The sequence below is a fragment of the Sciurus carolinensis genome, chromosome 19 (assembly GCF_902686445.1).
Source record: "Sciurus carolinensis chromosome 19, mSciCar1.2, whole genome shotgun sequence".
In the NCBI taxonomy this organism is placed as follows: Eukaryota; Metazoa; Chordata; class Mammalia; order Rodentia; family Sciuridae; genus Sciurus; species Sciurus carolinensis.
The window spans coordinates 21,517,766-21,541,567 of record NC_062231.1 but is presented as its reverse complement, the minus strand read 5'-3'; the positions used below and the strand labels follow the sequence as shown (position 1 = coordinate 21,541,567).

General features: G+C 44.0%; 1 protein-coding gene across 4 annotated transcripts in view; it reads left to right on the top strand.

Annotated features, from left to right (window-relative positions):
• The window catches only part of Cntn4 (contactin 4), a 968,730-nt gene that overhangs the window by 786,884 nt on the left and 158,044 nt on the right, over positions 1-23,802 (top strand). For all 4 annotated transcript variants that reach the window (XM_047534796.1, XM_047534794.1, XM_047534795.1 and 1 more), the window contains 3 exons: positions 535-719; positions 14,916-15,052; positions 16,509-16,638. In XM_047534796.1, the coding sequence (XP_047390752.1) occupies positions 535-719; positions 14,916-15,052; positions 16,509-16,638 (452 nt within the window). The remainder of the gene's footprint in view (positions 1-534; positions 720-14,915; positions 15,053-16,508; positions 16,639-23,802) is intronic.

Sequence of the window (23,802 nt, the reverse complement as noted above, 5' to 3'; positions counted from 1 at the left end):
CGAGGCCCTGGGTTCAATCCCGAGCACCACACAGGCTTCCAAGAGTCTGAAAGCACAAACTGCCAGTTTCTTAATGCCCAAGTCTGGAAATTGGCCCAACATCCCTTGTGCTTTTTTGTAACTATCAAAGTAATAGGTTCAAAGGTTGGGGCCATAGACCTCATCTCAGCAGGAGGAATGTGTAGGGATTTGCAATCATCTTAATTCCATTTCAAATCACGTGAACATTTTTACTCCAATATTTATGCTTCAGAAAAAGATGGATTAGAACAAATATAAGAAACACTTAAAAATCTCTTTTGATTTGAATGATACTCGTACATGGGATATAGATCACCTTATGATTAAGAACTCTTATTTGATTTTAAGAAAACACCAGGTAAATAATACCAGAGATATATATTGTATTAATGCTAATACAATGAATGAGGTGTGAAGAAACACTCCAATGAGCTCGCATGTTTCTAAGCCAAGAAGGCAAGGGTGTGCAGATAGATTCTAATTTAATTCTCTCCTTTTTATTCTTGCCACCAGCCCGGTACCAACGATTGCCTGGCGAAGAGCTGATGGAAAGCCCATAGCAAGGAAAGCCAGAAGACACAAGTCCAACGGAATTCTCGAAATTCCCAATTTCCAGCAGGAGGATGCTGGTGTCTATGAGTGTGTGGCCGAGAATTCCAGAGGCAAAAACGTAGCCAGGGGGCAGTTGACTTTTTATGGTAAGCCTGCGGTTCCTGTCTAGCCCTCGTAACCCCATAGAACTTCTTGGTACTAAAATCATACGCTGGCGGTTTTCAGCCAAGCTGTTTTTCTAGGCACGGTGCAGAATAAGCACCTGCAGAACCCTCAGCTTGCTCCGTAATTAGCATTCTCTGGGTGATGCTGGGTGTGCAAAGTCAGGATGGGGTGGGGGGAAGGATGTTGTTGGAGCAGAAAGGAAGAAATTAGCCTGATGTGTTTGGGGATGGAGGTGAGTGTGAACACACTTCTAGAGGAACTTGTGTTTCTTCTTCCTATCAAAGCTGTAAACCCCACACAGGAAACAATTTGTTATTCCTACTCCTGATTTATTTATTTATTTATTTTTAAAGCTCTGTGGCTTTCTCTGAATTTTTGATTTGGGGCTTGTGTTAATCCTTTGTCATTGGTCCTTTTCGGGAGCTATTTAATGTGGTACCATGAACATTTTCAAAATGCACACTCCTCCAAATTTAGCTCCTCTCGGAGTGCAGCGTGACAGATCTCGCTCACCCCAAAGACGTTCTACGAACAGCTGCTCCTATTCCAATCAGATCATCGGCATTGACCCCGACGTAATAGAAATGCAAAGCCTCTAGCACGTGGCGACGGCTACGCCAGTCTCGGACACCCTGTTAGGGTATTGATGTGAAATTCAGTCAAGGGTTTCATTGGACAGGCATTTTGAAAGAAAATTGCGTTCTGCCCAATTGGAATACCTCTGCCTCCCCTCTCTCTGGGGTACAGGAAATAAATATTAACAGCTTGATAATTATTTAAGAATGGGTTTCAATCAACACCATTGCATGTTCAAATGATCAGAGTAGTTGTAGCAAAAGCTTTGAATATTTTTATGACGTGACGTTCAGCATTCTAGACTCTGATAGCCCTGAGGCAGCTGGTGTGTGAGGGTCAGGGGACAGGATTCTAGAAAGTTCTTCACAAGACCTGCCGACAGATATTGTTTGAAATCAATCTGCCCTTCTCTCTAATCATTCATCTTTCTGTACATACCAGACGACAGACTCGATATTTGTTCTTTGCACTTTCTGAACTGCTGGTAGCTGATCTTGTGTTTGGTTGAAAAGCGAAAGATGCCAAAGTTAACTAACAACTAGAAAAAAAAATCAGACTGAAGGAAAATTATTTATTTGGTGAGACGCACGTAATCGCCGTGTATTTTTAACTGTTTGGGTTTCATTTTTCTTACCGGCATAATAATTTCTTCTTCTATGTCAGGTGGCGACAACCTGAGTTTATTTAGGAAGTTGGGCAACCTGTTCTCTTTCTTCTTGGTTGAATAGACTTATCAGCTCAGTGGTGGTTGTTGCTCAAAGTTATTTAAGCTGCTGATTGAATCGAGTCATTTTCACTTTCGTGATTTTTCTTTTAAGTGAAAAGCCAGCTTTTTCAGGTGGTGACAAAGAGGTGGAAGTTTCTGAAAAGCCAGCTTTTTCAGGTGATGACAAAGAGGTGGAATTTTCTGTAAACCAGGGATCCTGGCACACAACTTTTCCTAGCAGTTGGGTTTGCGATTCCCTGCTCTGGAGAGGCAACCACCTGGAGTTACGGTGACAGAGGGCCTTCTAGATCCCGGGGTCCCTGTCTTGTGCCCTGATGTGTCTTCTCAGGGATCTTGCCCTCGAGATGAAAGGTGCTCACAACACTTGCCTTTTCGCCGACGTTATCTGCCGCCATGCATGGAGAACAGCGCCAAATAAAATTTGCCTGCCTTCCGAAGATAACTCCTCGCACCAGCCTTGCCAGCCCCGCTGGGCCTGAGAAACCTGGCAGATGGGTCCCTGGCATGGCGCTTGGCTGTTGTGCCTGCCTTGATTCCTTTGTCCCTCCTCCTCTAGCATATCGGTGACACAGAAGTTACACCACCGTTGCATTTCACGGAGACCTTAGTCATACTTACCTAAGTGCTCGGCTGTCATTTCTTCCCCTCTCTATTTATTTATTTAGTTTTTGATCTGGATTTTCCCCACTGCTGTGTTCCTCATATCCAGCTGCCTCTGCCTCCGAGTTAAGTGAATTATCATAATTAAAATCACAGGGATGCTTCTCCGGAGGGGAGGAGGGAGCCCCAGCCAGTCACTTATCCACGAACATCCCGTCTCTGTGGACCATACAGTCTCCGGGGAGGGTGTGCTGGCCCAGGGACGAGGGTCGGTGGCCCCGGCTTAGAAGCGGGCCGTCTGGTTATTAGTCTCAGGTTTCTGCACGCACCCTCCAGCTCTGCACCTTGGGAGCCACGCCGGAGCCTCTGGCCTCCTCTGGCCTGACGGAGGGAAGGGTTTCCCTGCTTGCCCTCCAACCACTCGCCTGCTTCCAGGACTCCCTGGGCGTGAGCGCACGCTCTGGCCCTCCCTGGGTCAATGCCAGGGACGCCCCTGTTCCTTGCTGGTGTGCTCCCACGGTGCCAGAGTCTGTGGGTCAGCCTGGGCGACGGGTGTCGGCTGACGTGAACAAGGGAGATGAGTTCAGGCACCGGCCCTCCTCCTGGTGCCTTCGGCCACGAGCTGTACGTGCCCGATCCAGTCCGCTTTGCAGCCGTTTGGCTGTTTGAAAAACTTCCTAAAAATAGGTCTGTACTCAGAGCTAGCTAACAGTGTGGCTCTTTGTCCCGAAAGCTCGAAATTTTCTAAAATGACTTTAGCACGTCCTTCATTTACTCAGCAAATACCTTCCCATTGCCCACCCCGTGGCGGGCACCGTTGGGTATCAGGGCTGCAAGATAAACCCTTGCCCTCCAGGGTGAAATATCAGGTGATATTTCACTAAAAGTTAATGTACAATGGAGCAAATCAATCAGCTAGAGAATTTCATATCGCAGTAAGAGTTATGAAGGAAAGCGTTAGGGTGTTATGATAGAAAGTAACTGGGAGCAGAGAAAGGCTTCATAAGTTCAAGTAGTTATTTGGCTTCCATGGGGATGTACATTCAGGCAGATGATCAGGATGTGCAAAGGCCCTGAGGTAGGAAACTATTTGACAGGTCTGAGATGCAGCGGGGATACCAGTGTAACGAAACCACGGTGAGCGAGAGCCCAAAGTTTGAAACACAGGCAGGTGACAGAGAGTACCTTGTAAACCTGGCGCAGTTTGGGTTTTATCCCAAGTATGATGGGAAGCCATTGGAGGATCTTAGGAAGGGTTGAATCATCTGGTTCTTGGCTTTTACAGTCCCACTCTGTTTGCTTCGTGGTGAGTGGAGTACTGAGGACCAAGACCTGAATGAAGCAGGACATTCAGGAGGCCATCGCTAGCACCTGGGGAGAGAGATTGGCGGCAGAGACTCAAGGGAAGAAGAGAAACAGACAGACTGGTGATGTGGTTTGGAGCGAGTCAGAACTTTCTCATTTCCTTCCTATTGGTAGGCAGTTTACAGATGAAGAAACTGGTTCCCAGAGAGTTGGTGAGGTGGAAGCTGACTCGGTGAGAAGCAGAGCTGGGCTCCCAGCAGCGCCCCAGGCTCCGGGACCGCACAGGGCATCAGGGGCACTTGGGAATCGTATTAAAATACAGAACACGGAGCACAGGCCGAGGTTTCCATTCGGTAGGGCCAGGACATAAAAATTTGCATTTGGATTCAATTCCCAGGTGATACCCAGGCTGCAGTTCTAGGGACCACAGGGTGAGAGCCATCGCCCTGGGCTGGGCCAATCATAGTGAGGCTGAAGGTCAGAGTTCCTGCAGGAGAAGGTGTTCTGCTGTAGAGAGCTTACCGGTGGCTGTCACTTGGGACGCTGCGTCCAGTCTGCATAGCAAAGGAGAAGGAGGTGCAGCAGCAATTAGCTTGGGAGCAGGGAACCTCTAAAATGGACTTAATTCGCTTGATAATGGCTCATCTTTCCACCTTATTGTGTCTCTATTTATCTCACTTCCTTTTTGCACAAAGTGACTGATAGAATTATAGTCGTCATTGAAAAGAAAGAACCAGAAACGGAAAGAACCTGGTATTTACAGCCTTCTGTACAGCTTCTCCAAAAGGTAACAGCCACCATTGCACGGAAGGTGACACCATCCTTTCACTTGAAATAGGGGATGTTGTATTTTAGTAGGAAACAAGGCTTTATTTCACAGGATCGGGTGATGCTAGAGTTGGAAGGAATCTTGGGGCCAACTCTTTGATTTTTAAAAATAAGGCCCAGAGACATTGAAATAAATAACCAAATCACACAGTGAATGCGAATCAGAGCTAAGACTAGAAATGGCTTTCTGCTCTGACGGCCTGTATTACTTTTCTGTCCCAAACAACATCGTTGTAAGATAGGTCAGGGAAAAATCCGTCAGTCATCCATATCTTCTTCCCACATGTTTCCACAACCACATGCATCCACAAATGAAGACGTGCGGATAAACAACAGATCTTTTTGCTCTTGTCTAATCTGTTGACCTAATTATTGAGTTCAAATTTGTTTTTTCTTCTTCTTTTCCTTCTTCTCTCAGTTACACTCAGGCTGTACATCCAGACCTTAGATGCTACAGTCCTGTGGCTTTAAAAGCAAAACTGACCCAGTGCACAGTGGCACATGCCTGTAATCTCAGTGGCTCGGGAGGCTGAGGCGGGAGGATCTCGAGTTCAAAGCCAGCCTCAGCAATTTAGTGAGACCCTAAGCAATTTTAGTGAGACCCTGTCTTTAAATAAAATACAAAAAAGAGCTGGGGATGTGGCTCAGTGGTTAAGCACCCGTGGGTTCAATCCCCAGGACCAAAAAAAAAAAAAAAGAAAAACCGTAGACTTGATGATAGGTGGAGGCTTGAGTATCCCTAAGGTTATCAGTAAGTGACTCTGGAAGGATTCTGCAGCAAAGCATACTAATTCCCTGGGGATGTGCTATGGTTATGTGCTGGTGAGATGATCTTCAGCCCTGCAAAGTGGACGGAAGCACAGAGGGACCAAAACATGAGCACAGCAGATAAGGTGACTTCACAGTAGGGCAACCGTCCGCTTGATTGTTCCAGACAGAACGACTACTGATACCCTCTGGCCCCTAAGTGTCACTTAAGATAAGGTTTTGCTTCCTTCATATGGTAGTTTCAATAAGTGAGCTGCTGCGTTTTCCCAGGGGACACATTGAGAGTATTATGCACATAACAGCCACTTGGGGGTGATGCGGGGCCCTCACCCCATGAAAAACCTTAACCCAAGGATGAAAAGATCAGACCAAGGACCATGTGTTGAAATGCGCTTCAAGTCTCTATGTTGCCGCAAAAGGCAAAGTGTAGCCTTTACAGTTTTATCCAAAGAATATTGTTTAAATGTACTTGTGCCAAGTTTTGCATAAATCGATCTGCTTATCTGAAAGTTCCTCTGTTTATCGAATGCAGGAGTTCTCAAACTTCTGTTTTCAAGACTCTTCTACCTTGAGAAATGACTGAAAGTCTGAAGGGGCTTTAGTGTATGTGGGTTGAATCTCCCAGTCTCTATCATATTGTGAACTAAAACTGAAGATTTAGTTTAGTCCCAAATTAATTTTAAAACCACAAAAATAATGTTAACATAATTTACACATTTTGAGAAAACTATTTCTCCAAACCAAAGAAAAAGATTTATCGAGAAGGGTGATATTTTATTGTCTTTGCAAATCTCTTTCATATCTGTCTTAGTAGAAGAAAACTGGATCTCATACGTTCTATTATATATATAGTCTTCACAATATTTTGTTTTGGTTGTGGTATGTGATGCACATTGAGTCTTGCACAAATGTGCGGTTGGAAAGGGAGTAAGATATCATAGGCTCCTGACAGGGAATCTGGGGATGCACGGTGACCCTCAGATCACACTCAAGAGGTGTAGGTCTCAAGAATACTTCCATTGCTATAGGAGCAGATCAAACCTATTTTGGGAGCCTGCATATAGAGAACAGCTTTTGAGCCAAGCAGATCTATGTGCCAATCCTAAAGGAGCCACTTCTGACTCTGAACCTGAATGACTGAGGTCCTCATCTATAAAATGGGAATAATTCTACTTGCCAGTTGGTATGAGATTTAGAAATGATGTCCACAAAGTGATGCTGGTAAGATATTCTATAAATAAGTAGTGTCTGTGGCTGTTTATATCGGGGACTGTAGGAGAGTAGGTGAACACAAAGGGGATAAATCCAGCTCAGAAACATCAGATTCAGATAATCATGAGCTACAGGCTGAGTTGAAGATTGAAAAAAAAAAAAAAAGAAATATAAAGAAATTAATCCATGTTAGGCTAGAATCATAGCTTGACTTATTAGGGTAGAACTGAGCTGAGTAAATCAGTCTTAAGGCTTCTTTTAAAAAATCAATATAGCTGGGTATGGGGGTACATGCCTGTAATTTTAGTGACTCGGGAGGCTGAGGCAGGAGGATCACAAGTTCAAAGCCAGCCTCAGCAAAAGTGAGGCACTCAGCAACTCTGTGAGACCCTGTCTCTAAATAAAATACAAAACAGGGCTGGGGATGTGGCTTGGTGGCTGAGTGCCCCTGAGTTCAGTCCCTGGTACACCCCCCTCCAAAAAAGTTTATCATGTTGCTGATTTAATTTTTTTCATTCAATGACTCATTCATGAAGTTCTGAATTGATTATAGCGCCTCTGGGAAGAAAAGCGAATGTGTCTTTTCTAGAAATTGGTTGGCAATCAATGAGTTTAACAGAACGTGAGGAAATAATGCAGGTGACAGTCTGAAATGGTTGTGCTGTCTGTGCCCCATGATCTGTCCCTGTTCAGGAGGATCGTGAGAGGCAGGACAGGAAAGACCCCTGGAGAGGTGGTATTGCAGAGTAGGAAGGCTGTTAGGGAGTGAAGGGGAGCAGAGGATTCCTGTAAGACAAGATGGTCCCCACAGAGGTTTGGAGGCGTGAACTAGCTTATTGGAAATGAAGAGAAAGAGGACTCTTATTTGTCAGGAGCTATGGGTTCACGGAGCATAGCTGGAGAAAAAGTAAGAAAACTAGCTGAGACCAGATGGTAGAGGACTTTAACTATTAGCCTAAAGATATGGAGTAATGATAATGTTCTCTTAATTTATCTACCGACTCCAGCATGTGAAGCGCATTTGCTGACTTCACCCAGAGCCTCATGCAGAGATGGCCTCTACGACACATTTGTTTTAGTTATTAATGGGAACCTAGAACAACAGTGTGCCCCCTGGGCTTGCCCCCTAGTGCATCCGCACCGAGCTGGTGTTTCTATTTTGTCCAGAGCTTACCATTGATTTCTTCAGGAGACTGACCCGCCAACTTCTCCTCTGCCTCTGCCAGAAGCAATAGTCAAAATTCATAACCAGGAGTGTATGCATGGAACAAAAATCATACAAAACCCAGAAGAGCCACAAATCCGGTTGGCCAAAGAGGCAGGCGCAAGACTCCCACGCTAAAGTCGGAGGGAACCTGAGACTGCATGAAGTTCAAGTTTCCCTGGGTTCACAGGAGAAAACGTAAAGATTTCAACCCCCACGTGCCAAATCCATAGCTCTTCTAACAATATAAGATACAGTAGCAGCATAGTGGTTTTCAAAATATGTATATGTATCATCCTGCTGTTACTTTTTTTTTTTTTTTTTTTAACATGAGTTCTTTATGAGAAATGCTCTATTTGTAAAACCAAGCAAGGCTGTGCTAGCTCAGGAGGGGAACTTCCCAGAACCCTCCAGGCTTCATGGAATTGAGTCTGGAAACACCTGAGAGGAGGGAGATCCGTGTTGCCTGAGGAAGAATGAGATCCTGAAGTCAGAGTGATACCGCCGTTTACCGGTGACGAGTTCTGCTCCTTCTAATGTTGAAGATTGAACACTAGAGAAGCAGCCAAGGCAAGCATATTAAGCAGGCTTTATTTAAAGGTAGTAATACAGACTTCTCCCAGCAGGAAGAAGGGGGCCATGGCTGATGTTCTAAAGTCCCAAGAAGTGAGCGCACCCTACATCTTTTATAGGTTAAAGTCTCTTTTGTTCTCCAGTTTTCTCCCCCCTTATCTCTCTCTCTTTCCTGCCTAGTGACTAGACCTGGTTTTGCATTAAGTGAGAAGCCATGGGCAGGGGGAGGGCCAGGGTGACTCAGGCAGGCAAGGGCCCAGGGGGCATTAATTAGCAGCTCCTTGCTTGCAGTCCTTGATAAAGGCAGGTAAATTTGGTAATCAATGGGCTCTGGAGATCCTTGACATTCCATTCTTCCAGGGGCAGTCTCCAACTTCCAAAGGCAGATGGCTTCGTGGCTTCATTTTCTCAAATTGACCCTATTTCTACACTAACTACCTGTCCTTAATTCGGGCTTCAAGAGGAGTAGAGATTTTCCCGGCTGAGCGAAGACCAAAGTTGGATCTAACCCCGGAATGCAGCACATGTATTTCTTAGAAAGCTGGCTCTTGCTTCCAGTGATTTCTGTAAATTGGAAGTTGGGGGGAGTGGTGTTTATAAAAATCTATGATTATAAACAGGAAGGCTCTGTAATCACATTGAGAAGTGGGTAGTTCTCCTGGTAACCTTGGGTTTGAGGTGCATTGAGAATATCTTCATGTTTCTATGAATGGTGTAAAAACCCAGACTGCAGATCAAGATTTTGGAAGCCATCTCTACGTAGGTGGTAAATTAAGGTGAAGTCATTACTTTCAGACTCACCAAGCCCACTACCAATATGATTCTTAAGTCAGATCTCCACGGTGCCCAGAAAGGATTCTTCTTCTTCAAGATTGTGGAAGCAATCAGAAATAATTCCAAATGTCTACATCTTTTCAACAGGAATGAAGGGGTTTGGCTCTTGATGTCTTTTCTTTAAGATTTTTAAGTCTCAAAGGCCGAAGGGTCATGGCTGGCATTTCTTCCTGTTAAGAATTTCTGATTTGGAAAAATTGGAGAGCTGCCAGCATTGGAGAATTGTTTGAGTTCAAATTAGATCTGCTTGCAATAAAAATTATTATTGGAAAAGATGCTTGTATGAATCCGGTGGCTGGCATACACAAACATCGATTTAGGTCATTTCTGGCAGTTATTGAGCATAAGATTGAAATGAAGAGATTGTTCATCTGTCTAAGAGACTAGCGGGGTGACAGGTCAGATCCCAGCACGACTATTTAACCTCCTGTTTGATTTGCAGCTTGAAACAAAGCTCCGTGTCTCAGAGAAGATCCTGCTACTCCGTATTCTTAACACATCCTTTAGCTGACTTGACCTTGAAAGAACACCTAAGACCCAATAGATGTTTCTATTTTAATATGTGCATTTGCTTAATTCTGTTTAATATGTGGGATCAGTATCTCTACCTAGTACGAAAGAAAGCACTTTGAAATATAATAGTTCTAAAATTATTTAGCATTTGCTTGCTTTAGTATTTATTTCCTAAAATACTAAATGGTATAGTATTCAGAATAATACTATTTAGAAATAATAGTACTGAACCAACCTGCCTGAGCGTTTTCTCTGAGCTGGTATTTTGACATGGAGTTGAAAAATGTTTGTTTGATTTTGATATTAAGTGATAAAGACCTCGTACCCAGATGCATTATCAAAAAAACTGGGGGCGGGGCATAACATGATATTTTCTATAATACGTAAACCGGAATGTTTGTTATCCATAGACTTTGGGCCTGGTGACTCAGAGAGATATATGAGCTATTTCTGTTAAGCACCAAACTTTATTCTAGTGTGAAAAGCTCACCCACTTAGATATGATTCATCCAATCTGAGTAGGGATGAAAATCGTAACTGTGAAATTTTGCTGTGAACACCCACAGTTGGCATGTTAATTCTTTGCTTTTACCTAATATGATATTCTGTTCCTGATCTCCATGGGCTCGTGTGCAGATATTTGAGTGCCGTGGTGCACGCCTGTCATCCCAGTGGTTAGGGAAGCTGAGGCAGGAGGATCTCGAGTTCAAAGCCAGCCTCAGCAAAAGTGAGGGGCTAAGCAACTCAGTGAGACCCTGTCTCTAAATAAAATACAAAACAGGGGTGGGGATGGGGCTCAGTGGTCAATGCCCCTGAGTTCAATCCCGCTACCGCCCCCCCAAAAATAAGCATATGTTTATAGTATGTTAGATTTTACTTTAAAAATCCAAAGGTGGTTCCCAAGCACCAAATCAGTTGTTAATTTCTCCTTGGAGCACATAAACAACTACCCTTGTGCATTCTTGTCAGGTACCGGGACCTGGGGGCCCGATGGAAGGGACAGAATCCGAAGCTGCAGTGTCTCACTTAGGAGGAATTTGCAAAATCCTCTGAGGCCCTTCCTTCCCTGCCTGCCCCACCTCCTTTATTTGGAGGTGGCAAGGTTTTTATCTTCCTGCTTTCCATGTTTGAAAGAAAGTCATGCATCAGGCCCAAGTGTTGCAGAGAAATCCACAACCCCGAAATCTCTCGTCTCTGCCTGTGGTTTTGAAGTTTCCTTTTTGAACTTCAACTTGACATTGCTTCATAACGTACATTCGCCCTTCCATTTTTTTTTTTCTTCCCCCTCCTCACTCTCTTTCAAAAGTTTGGCTCCATTGTTAATATTCCACGCGGATTCCTGGGACTTTTCTTGTGTGCTTTGTTTTCGGGGACTCTGCAGGGGGTGAATGCGAATCAGGCACCCAGCTGCCCTGAGGTTCTCCAGCGGAGATCTGGAAGGGTGTTCTTTGGAGCTGCCTCTGCCTCAGCAGCGGGGAGAAGGAGCAGCGGAAGCCGGGCAGCTCTTTCAAGGATGTGGGTTATAACCCTTCATTCAAGCTAATGCTTGTTGATGTTACGACTTTGTTTTTGAAGTCGACCCTTTTGACCTCCCGAAATACGCAGCCATGCATCATCCCCATCAGCAGAGACTCTGTGAAACAGTCTGGCTCTTTGAAAAAACATGAAATGGCTCCTGGATGGGAGAAGGAGAGAGCCGCTGTCTTCGAGGACCTGGAGACCTCTGCTGGTTAAGGGAGTGGCTGAGCGCATTCTGCTTGTGCTTGTTACTGAGAAGGCAGGAGGGGTTTTGGCCTCAGCAGCAGCAATTTCCTTTTGAGTTCAGTGCCGGATGATCTGAAGGCTGGCTGAATGGAGATTGCTGGGGTCAAGACAGTTAAAGGGCGTGTTAAGAATATTCAGCGGCGTCTTCTAACTTAGCACTGATTTCTGCGCAGGTGGACATCTGTGGGCGTTGCCCTATAGAAACCTCCTAGCAACAGATAACTTTGCAATGATAGCTGTGGTGTCTTGTACATGACCTTGGGCAAAAGGTCTTCTACCTGCTTCTTTTTTTTTTAAATGGGAAAACTGTCTGATTTTTTAAAAAAATTTTTGTTTTTATTTTTAAAGACTGCATTTTGATTCACTGTATGCAAATAGGGTACATCATTTCGTTTCTATGGTTGTGCACGATGTAAATTCACACCATTTGTGTAATCATACATGTACACAGGGTCATGATGTCTGTCTCAGTCCACCATTTTTCATACTCCACTCCCTCTCATTTCCCTCTACGTAATCTAAAGTTCCTCCATTCTTCTCTCACCCTCCACACCCACTATATATCATCATCCACTTATCAGGGAAAACATTCGGCCTTTGGATTTTGGGGATTGGCTTATTTCACTTAGCATGATATTCTCCAATTCCATCCATTTATTTGCAAATGCCATAGCATAATTATTCTTTATGACTAAATAATATTCCATTGTGTATACATACCTGCTTCTTATTATAGTTAACGGCATCAATTGCGCTGGAGGGAAGATTGGATATTTATGAAGACTTTTTATGGAACATGTCTTTATGTCCCTTGAGAACAAGGAAGACAAAAAAAAAATTTAATTTCAGTAGAAAAGCTTAGAAACCATGGTACAGTTTGTCTGGTGGGGTGGAGGGCAGCCGTGGGCAGGGAGAGGATTTCGAGCTGCTTTGAATTCCTGTGTGAGACTGTGGACAGGTCTTGGTTGCTTAAGAAGGTTTGGTTGAGATCAAGACTGAGAGAAGTGGGCTTCTCAGGCCGTACTGCTGCAGTCCTGGAACCTGGAATCAGTGTGGAATCTGTCAGTAATAAACAATGATAATGGCCTTGAAGGAGACAGGAGTCCCCGAGTTTGTCTGCATGGCACTTGGGAGTGAAGTGTGTTCATTGGAGACGGGCCAAGCTACTCTAAGAAAGGAGACCCCAAAATTACAGGGGCTTGAATGAATTTATGTTGCTCTCACATTGCTCTGTCCCAAAAAAATAAGCAAGTGGGTCTAAGGCAGCTTTTCCTCAAGGTCATTCAAGGTGAAGGGAGTCTTTCCATCTCACATGGCCTCTGTTTCCGTGCCCCTGGCTGGTTTTGGTTGTGATTATTTTCCAGTTAGTGTGAAGGGACAAGAAGAATCCAGGGATGGTATCTTTTAATAAATAACTGGGAAATTGTTCCCTCCACTTATGTTCCAGTACCATGGTGGGAACTGGGGCTCGGGTTGCCTCTTGCTGCAGAGCAATCTGGAAGAGGTGGTGTGAATGGAGAATTCTGGAGCCCCGTCAAAGTGGTGGGATGGTGGCAAAGGGTTCCTCCTTCTAAAAGGGATAATAATAATGATAATAATAACAACAACAACAACAGATGCATAAGGGAGAGGGACAGTTAATTCTGACCCAAGGATAATGGAAGTTTTATCCATTCTTCTCATTAATGATCAAAAATATGGACCACAGGGTCTGGGGTTGTGGCTCAGTGGTAGAGCACTTGCTTAGCATGTGTGAGGCCCTGGGTTCGATCCTCAGCACCACATTTAAGTATATGAATAAAATAAAGGTCTATCAATGATACCGCCGTTTACCAGTGACGAGTTCTGCTCCTTCTAATGTTGAAGATTGAACACTAGAGAAGCAGCCAAGGCAAGCATATTAAGCAGGTTTTATTTAAAGGTAGTAATAACAGACTTCTCCCGGAGGGAAGAAAGGGGCCATGGCTGATGTTCTAAAGTCCCCAGAAGTGAGCACACCCTACATCTTTTATAGGTTGAGGTCTCTTGTTCTCCAGTTTTCTCCCCGCTTTTCTCTCCTTCCTGCCTACATGACTAGGCCTGGTTTTGCATTAAGTGAGAAGCCATGGGCAGGGGGAGGGCCAAGGTGATTCAGGCAGGTAAGGGCCCAGGGGGCATTAATTAGTAGCTCCTTGCTTGCAGTTTTTGATAAAGGCAGGTAAATTTTGGTAATCAATGGGCTCCAGAGATCCTTGACATTCCATTCTTCCAGGGGCAGTCTCCAACTTCCAAAGGCAGATGGCTTCATGGCTTCATTTCCTTGAATTGACCCGATCCCCTATTTCTACCCTAGCTACCTGTCCTTAATTCTGGCTTCATCAGCAGCTAAAAAAATTTTTTTTTAAGATATGGAGCACAATCATGGAGTGTTGAGAGTAGGGTACTGATGCCCTGTGTAAGCTCATGGCCCATAAATGACAGAGGCAGGGGATGGGGAACAGACCTCCGATCAGCCAGCTTTCCTTTATTTTGCAGCGAGGTCTGTGGATCGGGCCCTGGAGGGCCCATTTTCTAGGTATGGAGCTGGCCCCTGGGTTACAGAAGGAGTCTGGGTTTTCGAGTTTCCTTGGAGACTGCGGATGTGCAGTTTGGACAGCCAGGGGCTAGTTGTGCAGGTTAGGACTTTAACTTAGGAAGATGGTTGTGTAAAGGTTGAAACTCTGTGTTCCCTGGGGAGACAGGAGTCCAGATTCCGAGTGAGGAGCACTCAAATCTCGCCCCTTGCTTTTCTTTCTCTGGGATCCATTGTTTCCCAGAGTTTCAATTTTCTCTGTGCTTCCTTTTAGGACTAGTTTGCAATGGGGGGAGGTCAAAGGTCAGGGCCCAGCAGTCAGTATCTGCCTCCTTCCTTCAAGATGCCCTGGGGCTGGGAAGGGGTCAATGTTTCCTTGTGGAGATGCTGGGGATGAACCTGGGAAGGGGTGAGAGACTGCTCTGCCCCCTCAGGGCCCGTTGTTACTGGGCAAGGGTGCACGGGGAGAGGTTTCATGTTTGGTCAATCTCCTGCCTCTCAAGCCACACTGTCCCTCCGTTTTTCTTGGGGAGCTATCTGGTAGGAATATGATTTTCCATAACCCTTCACCCCCTAGACTTCTATCTAGCCCTGTTATTTGCATAACATCTGGAAATGGAATTTTGTTAAAAGTCTTAGGTTGCCCTTTGATGGCGGATGATAAAAGCAGATTGAGCAGACACCCAGTTTACGCCTGTTCCTTGCTTTCTGAACCGCTATAGCTCAACCTAATTGGATCCAAAAAATAAATGATATCCACGTGGCCATGGAAGAAAATGTGTTTTGGGAATGTAAAGCCAACGGGAGGCCCAAACCGACGTACAGATGGCTGAAAAATGGCGAACCCCTGTTAACTCGGGTAAGCGAACGCATGGTCATCGGGTACAGGTATTGACAGTGATGTTTAATGTGGCCTTGTTGCTATGGAGACCGGAAGTCGTGTCCAAAATAATGCGCAGCTACATGCCATTAATAGTGGGAGGAGCGAAAGCAAACGCAGTTGACATATAGAAATCCGACCCACATCTGGTTCTCCACGTTCAGGTGGGCAAAGCCACTAAAGCGCTGGTCATCCCGATGGACAGCTGTGGCTTTGCAAGAGGAAGGTCACACGGAAGGTCACACGGAAGATCTGGAGCGCGCCCTTTTGCTCAGATAGAGAGGAAGGTACCTACATCCCTGGATCCTGTGCAGGGGCAGCCTCAGAATGATTCAGGAATTTCCGTCTAAACAGAACCAGATCCTGGCAGGGAACTCTGAACGAATCCAGGATGGGCCCCGAGGTTCTTAGAATGAGGAAAAATTGTGTCCGGTTTAATGTTCCTTATTATGTTTTCCTCCTCACCTTCACATGTGAACTGGAATTTGACATTTTCCTCAGGCACCAAACCGAGAGCCAGTTTTTCACAGTCAGATGCTTTCCCCGCAAAGGACACCTAGAAAGATGCCGGCCCTGGGCGGCCGGAAGAGAAAGGGGCTCGGTTGTCCTCGCTGGCCCGTCTCCGGCACCTCCTTCCCCCATTGGCTGGAAGGGTTCCTGCTGGTCCAGGAGGGCTCTCAGTTACAAAGGCCAAACTCAGACACGTTGCTGGAGTGTAGATTCCCAGGCGACCGGCATGATCCTCCCTCTGACTCACGCAGGGGGACATGGATGCTTAGATTTGAGAGGAGGAGATCTTTTTGATTCTTGCAGAAATGGATTTGCGAGTTGCACACCTTCAGGGTGACCAGTGACCAGGGTCTCTGGAGGCACACGTGGATTTTGCTTCTTCTGATAGGCTCCCCGCGGGTGGTCATGACCTCCCATCATACCACCGAAAGCAATCGAGGACGGGAACCTTAAATTGTGACTATGCATTTAGGGGTCAATCTCAACGGATATGAAACATGTGCTTCCGCTTCACCCAAGAAGGTTATCATCGTGAGAACCTCCAAAGGGTCGCCTGCTTGTAATTTCAATGTTCACCCCAACTTTCCTCCGTGAACACAAAGCCTCGGAGTCAAAACGCATTTACATTTCAAGTTCATCTACTTAGAGGGGATATTAATCTGAGTGGTTTCGCGATTAAATCAATGAGAACTCAAGAGAATCCTACCATTTAAATTCCATTTACCAACTGATGTCCTGGTTGTTCCATTTAGCATCTGACCTGCCACAAATTTAGTTGACAGATAAATAGATCATGTTATGTAAATTGCTTAGATGTTGGCTATTTTCTTCCCATTAAGTCCCCTTGATATAACACGTAGCAAAATTGCCTGAAGGTCTCTGTTGTAGAAGGTCATTGTTTTTGCATTCTTCTTTTCTTTCACAGGATAGAATTCAAATCGAGCAAGGAACGCTCAACATAACAATAGTGAATCTCTCAGATGCCGCGATGTATCAGTGTGTGGCAGAGAATAAACATGGAGTTATCTTTTCCAGTGCGGAGCTTAGCGTCATAGGTAAGTCTTTTATATATATATAGATATATTTTTAGCACTGGGAATTGGACCCAGGGGTGCTTTACCCCTGAGCCACAACCTCAGTTCCTTTTATTTATTTTTTTTTTATTTTGAGAAAGGGTATCACTGAGTTGCTTAGGGCCTCACTAAATTGCTGAGGCCACCTTTGGGCTTGCGATCCTCCTGCCTCAGCCTCCTGAGCTGCTGGGATTACAGACGTGTGCCCGGCTCAACGTAAAATTTTGAGATGCCGCAAACATTCAGACCGTAGCACTAAGCCAAGTTGAAAATGGCTGATTCCAACTGTGCTTAACTTCAAAACAATAAAGGCTCATCAATAAATGGCACAGATAAAAAAAAAATTCTACAAATAGTTAAGTCTTGCAGGAATTGAGGATGGGGAGTTTGGGTAATGGACCATCTAAGCCTTACACAGTTAAGATCTGGACAGACAGAGAAGAGGACCAGAACTGTTCCCGATTAGAGTGAAAGGAACCAAGCAAAGACTCGGAGTTACAAACTCCACAGGGTTGTTTTCCACACATTCTGAACATTTTTCCAAAATCTGGGTTCAGATGCACAAAGCATGTTCAGACAGAGTTTAAACCTGAGCAATAAAGATGGAAAAATAATTAATGACCACATGCAGAGATTCTTTTTATTTTTAATTTTTTAAATTTGTTATAATTAGTTATACATGACAGTGGGATGCATTTATACATTTTGATACATCATACATAAGTGGAGTGTCATCTCTCATTTTTCTGATTGTACATGTTGCAGGATCACATGGGCCATGCAGTCATACATGTATATGAGGTCATAATGTCTGTTTCACTCTATTATCCTACCCCCATACCCCTTCCCCTCCCTTCACTCCTCTCTACCTAATCTAAAGTAACTCTGTTCTTCCCCAGAAACCCTTATTGTGAATTAGCATCCGCATATCAGAGAAAACATTCAGCCTTTGGTTTTTTGGGATTGGCCTACTTCGCTTAGCATAATATTCTCTAGCTCTGTCCATTTACCAGCAAATGCCATAATTTCATTCTTCTTTAAGGCTGAGTAATATCCCATCATAGATATGCATAAATCACATTTTATTTATTCATTCATCTGTTGAATGTCACCTAGGTTGATTCCATAGTTTGGCTACTGTGAATTGAGCTGCTATAAACATTGAGTGATAAACTTAGAAGTTCCCTCTTAAATATCCCTTTAGCCTTTGAGGAAGCTCCTAGCCACATATTTCAAGTGAGTTGAAAGACAACTAAGTGTTGATCTGGTAAATCTCTGAAACCTCTCTTAAGTGAACAAGGGAGATGTTTGACTCTTTGAAAGGACACATGAATTAATACTGGTGAACTTCGGTAAGCTATAATAGTATTCCACAAGACAGGATAGTGATAATTTGGTTCTTTGGGCTCAAACAAGCAACATGTTCTTATGTGTATTCAAATCATGATGAGGTTCAAAAAGGTTAGAAACAAAATGGAAGAAATGCTTCTCTGTAGGGAAGGAAAACATGCTTTGGTTCCAGGTGTGGGTTAGCTCTTGGCCTCCCCTGTCCCACAGAGGAGATTCCCTTGAATGCTTGGTAGTAGCTCTGCAGTCATGAATTAAAGCTAGTGAGGAAGCACATATTGAATAGGTTTTTCCCTCGATCGTGTTTTCTCTGTTCTGCCTGGGTATTTAATGGACACGTAACTTATGTATATTTAATGGATTTAAATGATTAAATGATTAAGCTACGTGCCGGGTGATGTACTCACTGGATGGGCAAATGCTATAGAGAGACGTTTATCTTGAAGTCCGTGTTAGTAGGGCCAATTACCACTCATCAGATAGAAATGTCTTTGTTTGTGACTGACCTATTTCCAATTAGCAATTTATGATTTGCCAAGGTGACTCTTCCCAGATCTTTCTGGTAGGAGCCTGTTTTGTGGATGAAGTTTGCTTAGGTGACCCAGTCCTTAGGTGACCCCTGGGGTGCTGCGGAGTTCCCTGAGTGAGACCCATCCTTCCCTCCCTCTCTTCACTCCTGAGGGTGGAATGGAATTGGAGAGAATACAATCCTGTAATGAGGGGAAGTTGAATCTTCTATAAACAACTTAAAATGTAGGGGTCACTGTCTAAGTCAGGTCTGCAAGAGCAAAAAGAAGACTTCTCTGTTCTTTCCATTCCTGGGTAATACTTGTGTCCACTTCGATGACCGTGTTGGTGATTGGAATTGCTGATCACAATGCCAAATGGGAGATTCTCGGTCACGCTGGTCCTAAGAATTAGTGTGTCAGTTCAAAAAGAAAAAAAAAAAATAATTTCTTCAAGACAGAAGTGACTTCTGTACTGTATACAGCCATGGCAAAGTCAGGTCATTTTCAAAAAACCCCCAGATAGAGCCCACTGGCTCTGAGGGAGAATTCTGGTCCTAGAATACTAATGGCGTGTGTCTGGTTGTGACGTAGAACGTATCTAAGGTCTCAAAGCAAGGCTTCAGAAACCTGTCATTCCCTGAAGGCGTGTTCTCCGGAAAAATCTGGAAAAGGAGGCAGAAGAGGGGAGAGGAGGCGTTGAGAAGTGGGTCTCATCCTGGAAAGAGAGTTTTCAGACATCAATGGCATCTCGGAACCAGGTGGAGAGACTGGCCTTATTTCAGTATCCTCCTCAGTTATCTTTGGTGGTGGAGGGGAGGAGGCAGGAGGAAGGAGAGAGAGGGAGAGCAAGCCTTCCACAGTGAGGCTCCCAGAGAAGGAGGCAGCTGGGGAAAGCAGAGAGAGTCTGCATAAAAATACTGATAACGTTCTCTGCAGAGAAATGGTTGTGCCCGCCAAGATTTGGGTACTTTTCCCAGCTTAGGGTCATAAAAGTTGCTGTAACTATTGGGAAATTTTGGTTTTACCATGGACAAACTCTCCCTCAGAGCCAGTGGGCTCTATCTGGGGGTTTTTTGAATATGACCTGACTTTGCCATGGCTGTATACAGTACAGAAGTCACTTCTGTCTTGAAGAAATTATTTTTTTTTCTTTTTGAACTGACACATTAAAAACAAAGAAAATTTTACCTATCCGTGGGCTGGTGCTATGTGACATTTCAGCATATCACATACTCTGTCATGTTTAAATCAGGTTAAATGGATCTCTGTCCTCAAACGTGTAGCGTTTCTGCATGGTGAGTCCTTCAACAACCCGCACGCTTGAAAGGCACAGCACCTAGTCTTGTCTGTAGCAACCCTGCTCCGCATTCGGACTGTCTTTCTTCTGTCCGACTCTAACTCACAGCCTGTTGATCAGTCTTTCCCCATCCCCCTACCTTCCTGTTCTCCTCCGCCTCTGCTACCCGCCATCGCTCTGTATCCCGAGGAAGTTTTATCTAATGGCTTAGTATTATGGGATTCTCCAGGCCTGCATGGCAAGAGGGCATCTGACCCTGGCCGGGCGCTCCAAGAGCATCGAGTAACTGATGTTCCAATTAAAGGGAGGTGCAGGGTTGAGCAATTATCCAGTTAATTTGGCATTTATCCAGATGATTGGCTCCCAAATTAGAAAACCATTAAGGCTAAACTCAAAGTTATTTCAGAGGGACTTTTCACAAGTACTCATCTGCATCTCAGTCAGATTTCTCCACTGCCTCGTTGAGCCGGATTACAACATAATCAAACGTGCCGACTGTGATCAGCATCTAATGAGAGGACAAATGCCTTTCTTCCCCCAAATGTAGTCATCTATGCAGACGCTTTACTTAAATCATCATGGAGAGGTGAGCTGTGCCCTTGGATCTGAAATTCAAATTTGATGCCTTTAACAAGTTCCTGAGCCTGCCCTTACCGGTAAAGCCCTGTGCAAATCTAAGTGTTTGTAGCACTGTAGGAAGTTTTTTGCTCTCGGTAACTCGTATCCATCCCCAAGCCCTGAATCGCACGTAGCTACAGAATCACCAGTACATCCCATTTCTGTGATTGTCAAATTTTGCTGCAGGTTATGTTCTTCTGGGGCACTTTTTAATACTCTGATTCTGTACCATATTCCATTATGAACTAATCCAATCTCTAAGCCTGGGACCCAGGAATTAGTCCCTAAAAGCTTCCCACAGTGTGACTCCAATGAACAACATTATTTGGGAAGTACAGCTATATTTAATCAGATCAGAAAGTCACTGAATTTGCCTAATGAATCAATTCTCAAACTTGACCATGCATCCGAATCATCCTGAGAGACATGCTAAGATGGATTGCTGAGTCCTCTCTGAGGATTTCTGTTATGGTAGTTCTGAGATGAGACCTGAGAAGGCCCATTTCTAATAGATTGCCAGGTGATACTGATGTTGCTAGTCCAAGGTCATGCCTTGAGAACCACTATCCTAAAATAGGAAATCTATTCTACCCAGAATGTTTTTGTCAATCTGAACATACTCTACCTAGTGAAAATTGTAATTAGGATCAAAACTCTGGATCAGAAATTCCCCTGTACAAGGGAAATCTCAGGCACCAAGATGGTAGCATGACTGAATGCACCATTTCACCAAGTCAGTAACTAGCAATGGGCACAGGGGGTGGCTTTATCTGCGACCACGTGAGGATTAGGCTGAAGTGTTGCATGGTGGGGCTCTGGTCACTAAAAGCTAACCCAGCGGGGTACATGGAAAACAGAGAAATAAGTATTATGATAATTCCTACATTAGTTCCCCCAAACAAATACCATGAGTTAGAGTTTAAATTGTAACTCAGAAACACAGCCCAAGGCATCTCTGAGGATTGATGGACACACACTGCCCTATAACCAACTCTCTCTGAAGGCATTCTCCATCTTGAAATCCATAGTCCTTTACATGAATAGACTTCCAATGAATTATTCTTAAAATGTAGCACCCTTCTCTCAAAAGCAGAAAAGTTCAGTTCTTTTAGTGCGGAACTGAAGTCCTTTATCCACCTCTTCTCCATGTTGCCTGATCTTCCTTTTCTTCCAGAAATCCAGGGTTAATTTAACCCTGTTGTCTTAATTCTAGTGAGATTGTTTCCTGCCTTTCTTCTGTTTGACTTCCCTCATATTTTAAGTGTGTTTGTTTCTTCATATCTTTTACCATTATCCACCTCGAGTATCTTTAAATTAGTGAATAAATTAAGTGAAATGAAGTAATTATTTTTTCCCTCTACCTCCCTCTGGCAACAAATTAATTACATTTTGGTGATCAGGCCTACAGTGTATGATAATTGACATTCAAGAAGATTTACAAGCAATGTCAGCAAGACTATAGGCTGGGAAGCCCCCAACCCTCTTTCCTCAGTGGAACTCTGACTTCACAACAATACATGCACTGATTGCTTTGTGACATATCCAGAACCAAGTAAGAGGTTTCTGCACTGTAGTCCAGGATAAAGCCAACCACATCAAAACACAGAGGAAAATTATGTCACTTAGTACTACAGCACCTCCTTCTACCCCAGAATAACATCTAGAAAATACTCCCAACCCTTACTTTCCCCTGGGAGATAAAGAGAAGAATGGAAAGTTCATTCCACATTGTGACTTTTGAGGGAACGGTCAAAGAGAGTGGTTTCTGTTTGTACCTAAATCTAAGTGTTAACAGGAACCAGGCATCAGGTAGGAAGCACACAGAGGAAAAACATTAATAACTTGGCTTGTTCTGGAATCAGTCAGCGAGCTGTACAACACACCCTGCAGGAAACTCTGGTGCCACAACTTGATTACAGCACCAAAGAGGCCACAACAACGCATAAAGGTACCTAAGGAGCTGCTGAGCAGAAACTGGCACAGCTCTTCAGGAAATCACACATGAAAGTCCAGAGAGGACTCATCCCTAGGAAAGGCTTAAGAAGACTCCAGACTCTCAGGCTGAGTCAACTAGTGAAATTTCTCTCTGTAAGAAACCAGATCACAAAGACTGGGAGAGCTGACTCATTTTTCAAATGCCAGAGTCCCAACAGAAGATAACAAATCATACATAGGAAAATGGCCTTTTTCAAAAGAATCATTTAAAATCTCCAGAAATTCTAAAGAAACAGAGACACATCAATTACCAGATAATTCAATTTAATGATATTTTTTCAATGCTCAATGAATTTTCTTAACAAAGCAGAGATAACAAATTAAATCAGGAAAGTGATGCATGGGCAAAATGAGAACACCAGCAGACACAGAAGATGAAGAACCCCTGCTGCCCCCAAAAGTCTGGTGCTGAAGAGCACGATAACTGAATTGAAAAATCCACTAGAGGGCTCAGTCGCCAGGCAGAAGAAATAATCAGCATAATCAAGGACAGAACATTAGAAATTATTGAGGCAGAGGAATAGAAATGGAAGGGGAGGGAGGGAGGGAGGAAGGAAGGAAGGAAAGATAGGAAGGAAAGAAGGAAGGAGGGAGGGAGGGAAAGGAAAGAAGGAAGGAAGGAAGGAAGGAAGGGAGGAAGGGAGGGAGGGAGGGAAGGAGGGATGGAAAGGAAGGGAGGAAGGAAGGAAGGAAGGGAGGGAGGGAGGAAGGAAGGAAGAGAAAGATGAATAAAGACTATGGGATTTATGGTACAACATCTAGTAGAACAATATACATAATATGTGATTCACAGAAGGAAAAGAAAGACAAAAGAGGCAAAGAGCCTATTTGAATAGTTAATGGCTGAATTTTCCCCAAATATGGGGGAAATGAGTTTACAGATTTAAGAAGTTTGAAGAACTGCTATTGATGTGAATCCAAAGAGATACACACTGAGACACACTATAATCATACTGTCAAGATTCAGAGACAACTGATACATGGATGCTAACACACAATAAGGGGGAAGAATAGAAATTCATTAGGTGAGACCAAGGGGAATGAAGGGAAGGGAAGGGGTTGGGAATGGGAAGGACAGTGGAATGAATGTGACATCACTTTCCCCTGTTCATATATGAATACACAACCAGTTAAACTCCACATCATGTACAACCACAAGAATGGGATCCCAATTAGAATAAGTTATACTCCACTTATGTGAAATATGTCAAAGTAAACTCTACTGTCTTGTATATCTAAAAAGAACAAATTAAAGAATTAATAAATTCAGAGACAAAAAGAGACTATTGAAGATAGCAAGAAAAAAGGAGATTAAAGTAGTAATTAAAGTCTTCCAAACAAGAAAAGCCCAGGACCAGATGCCTCATTGGAGAATTCTAC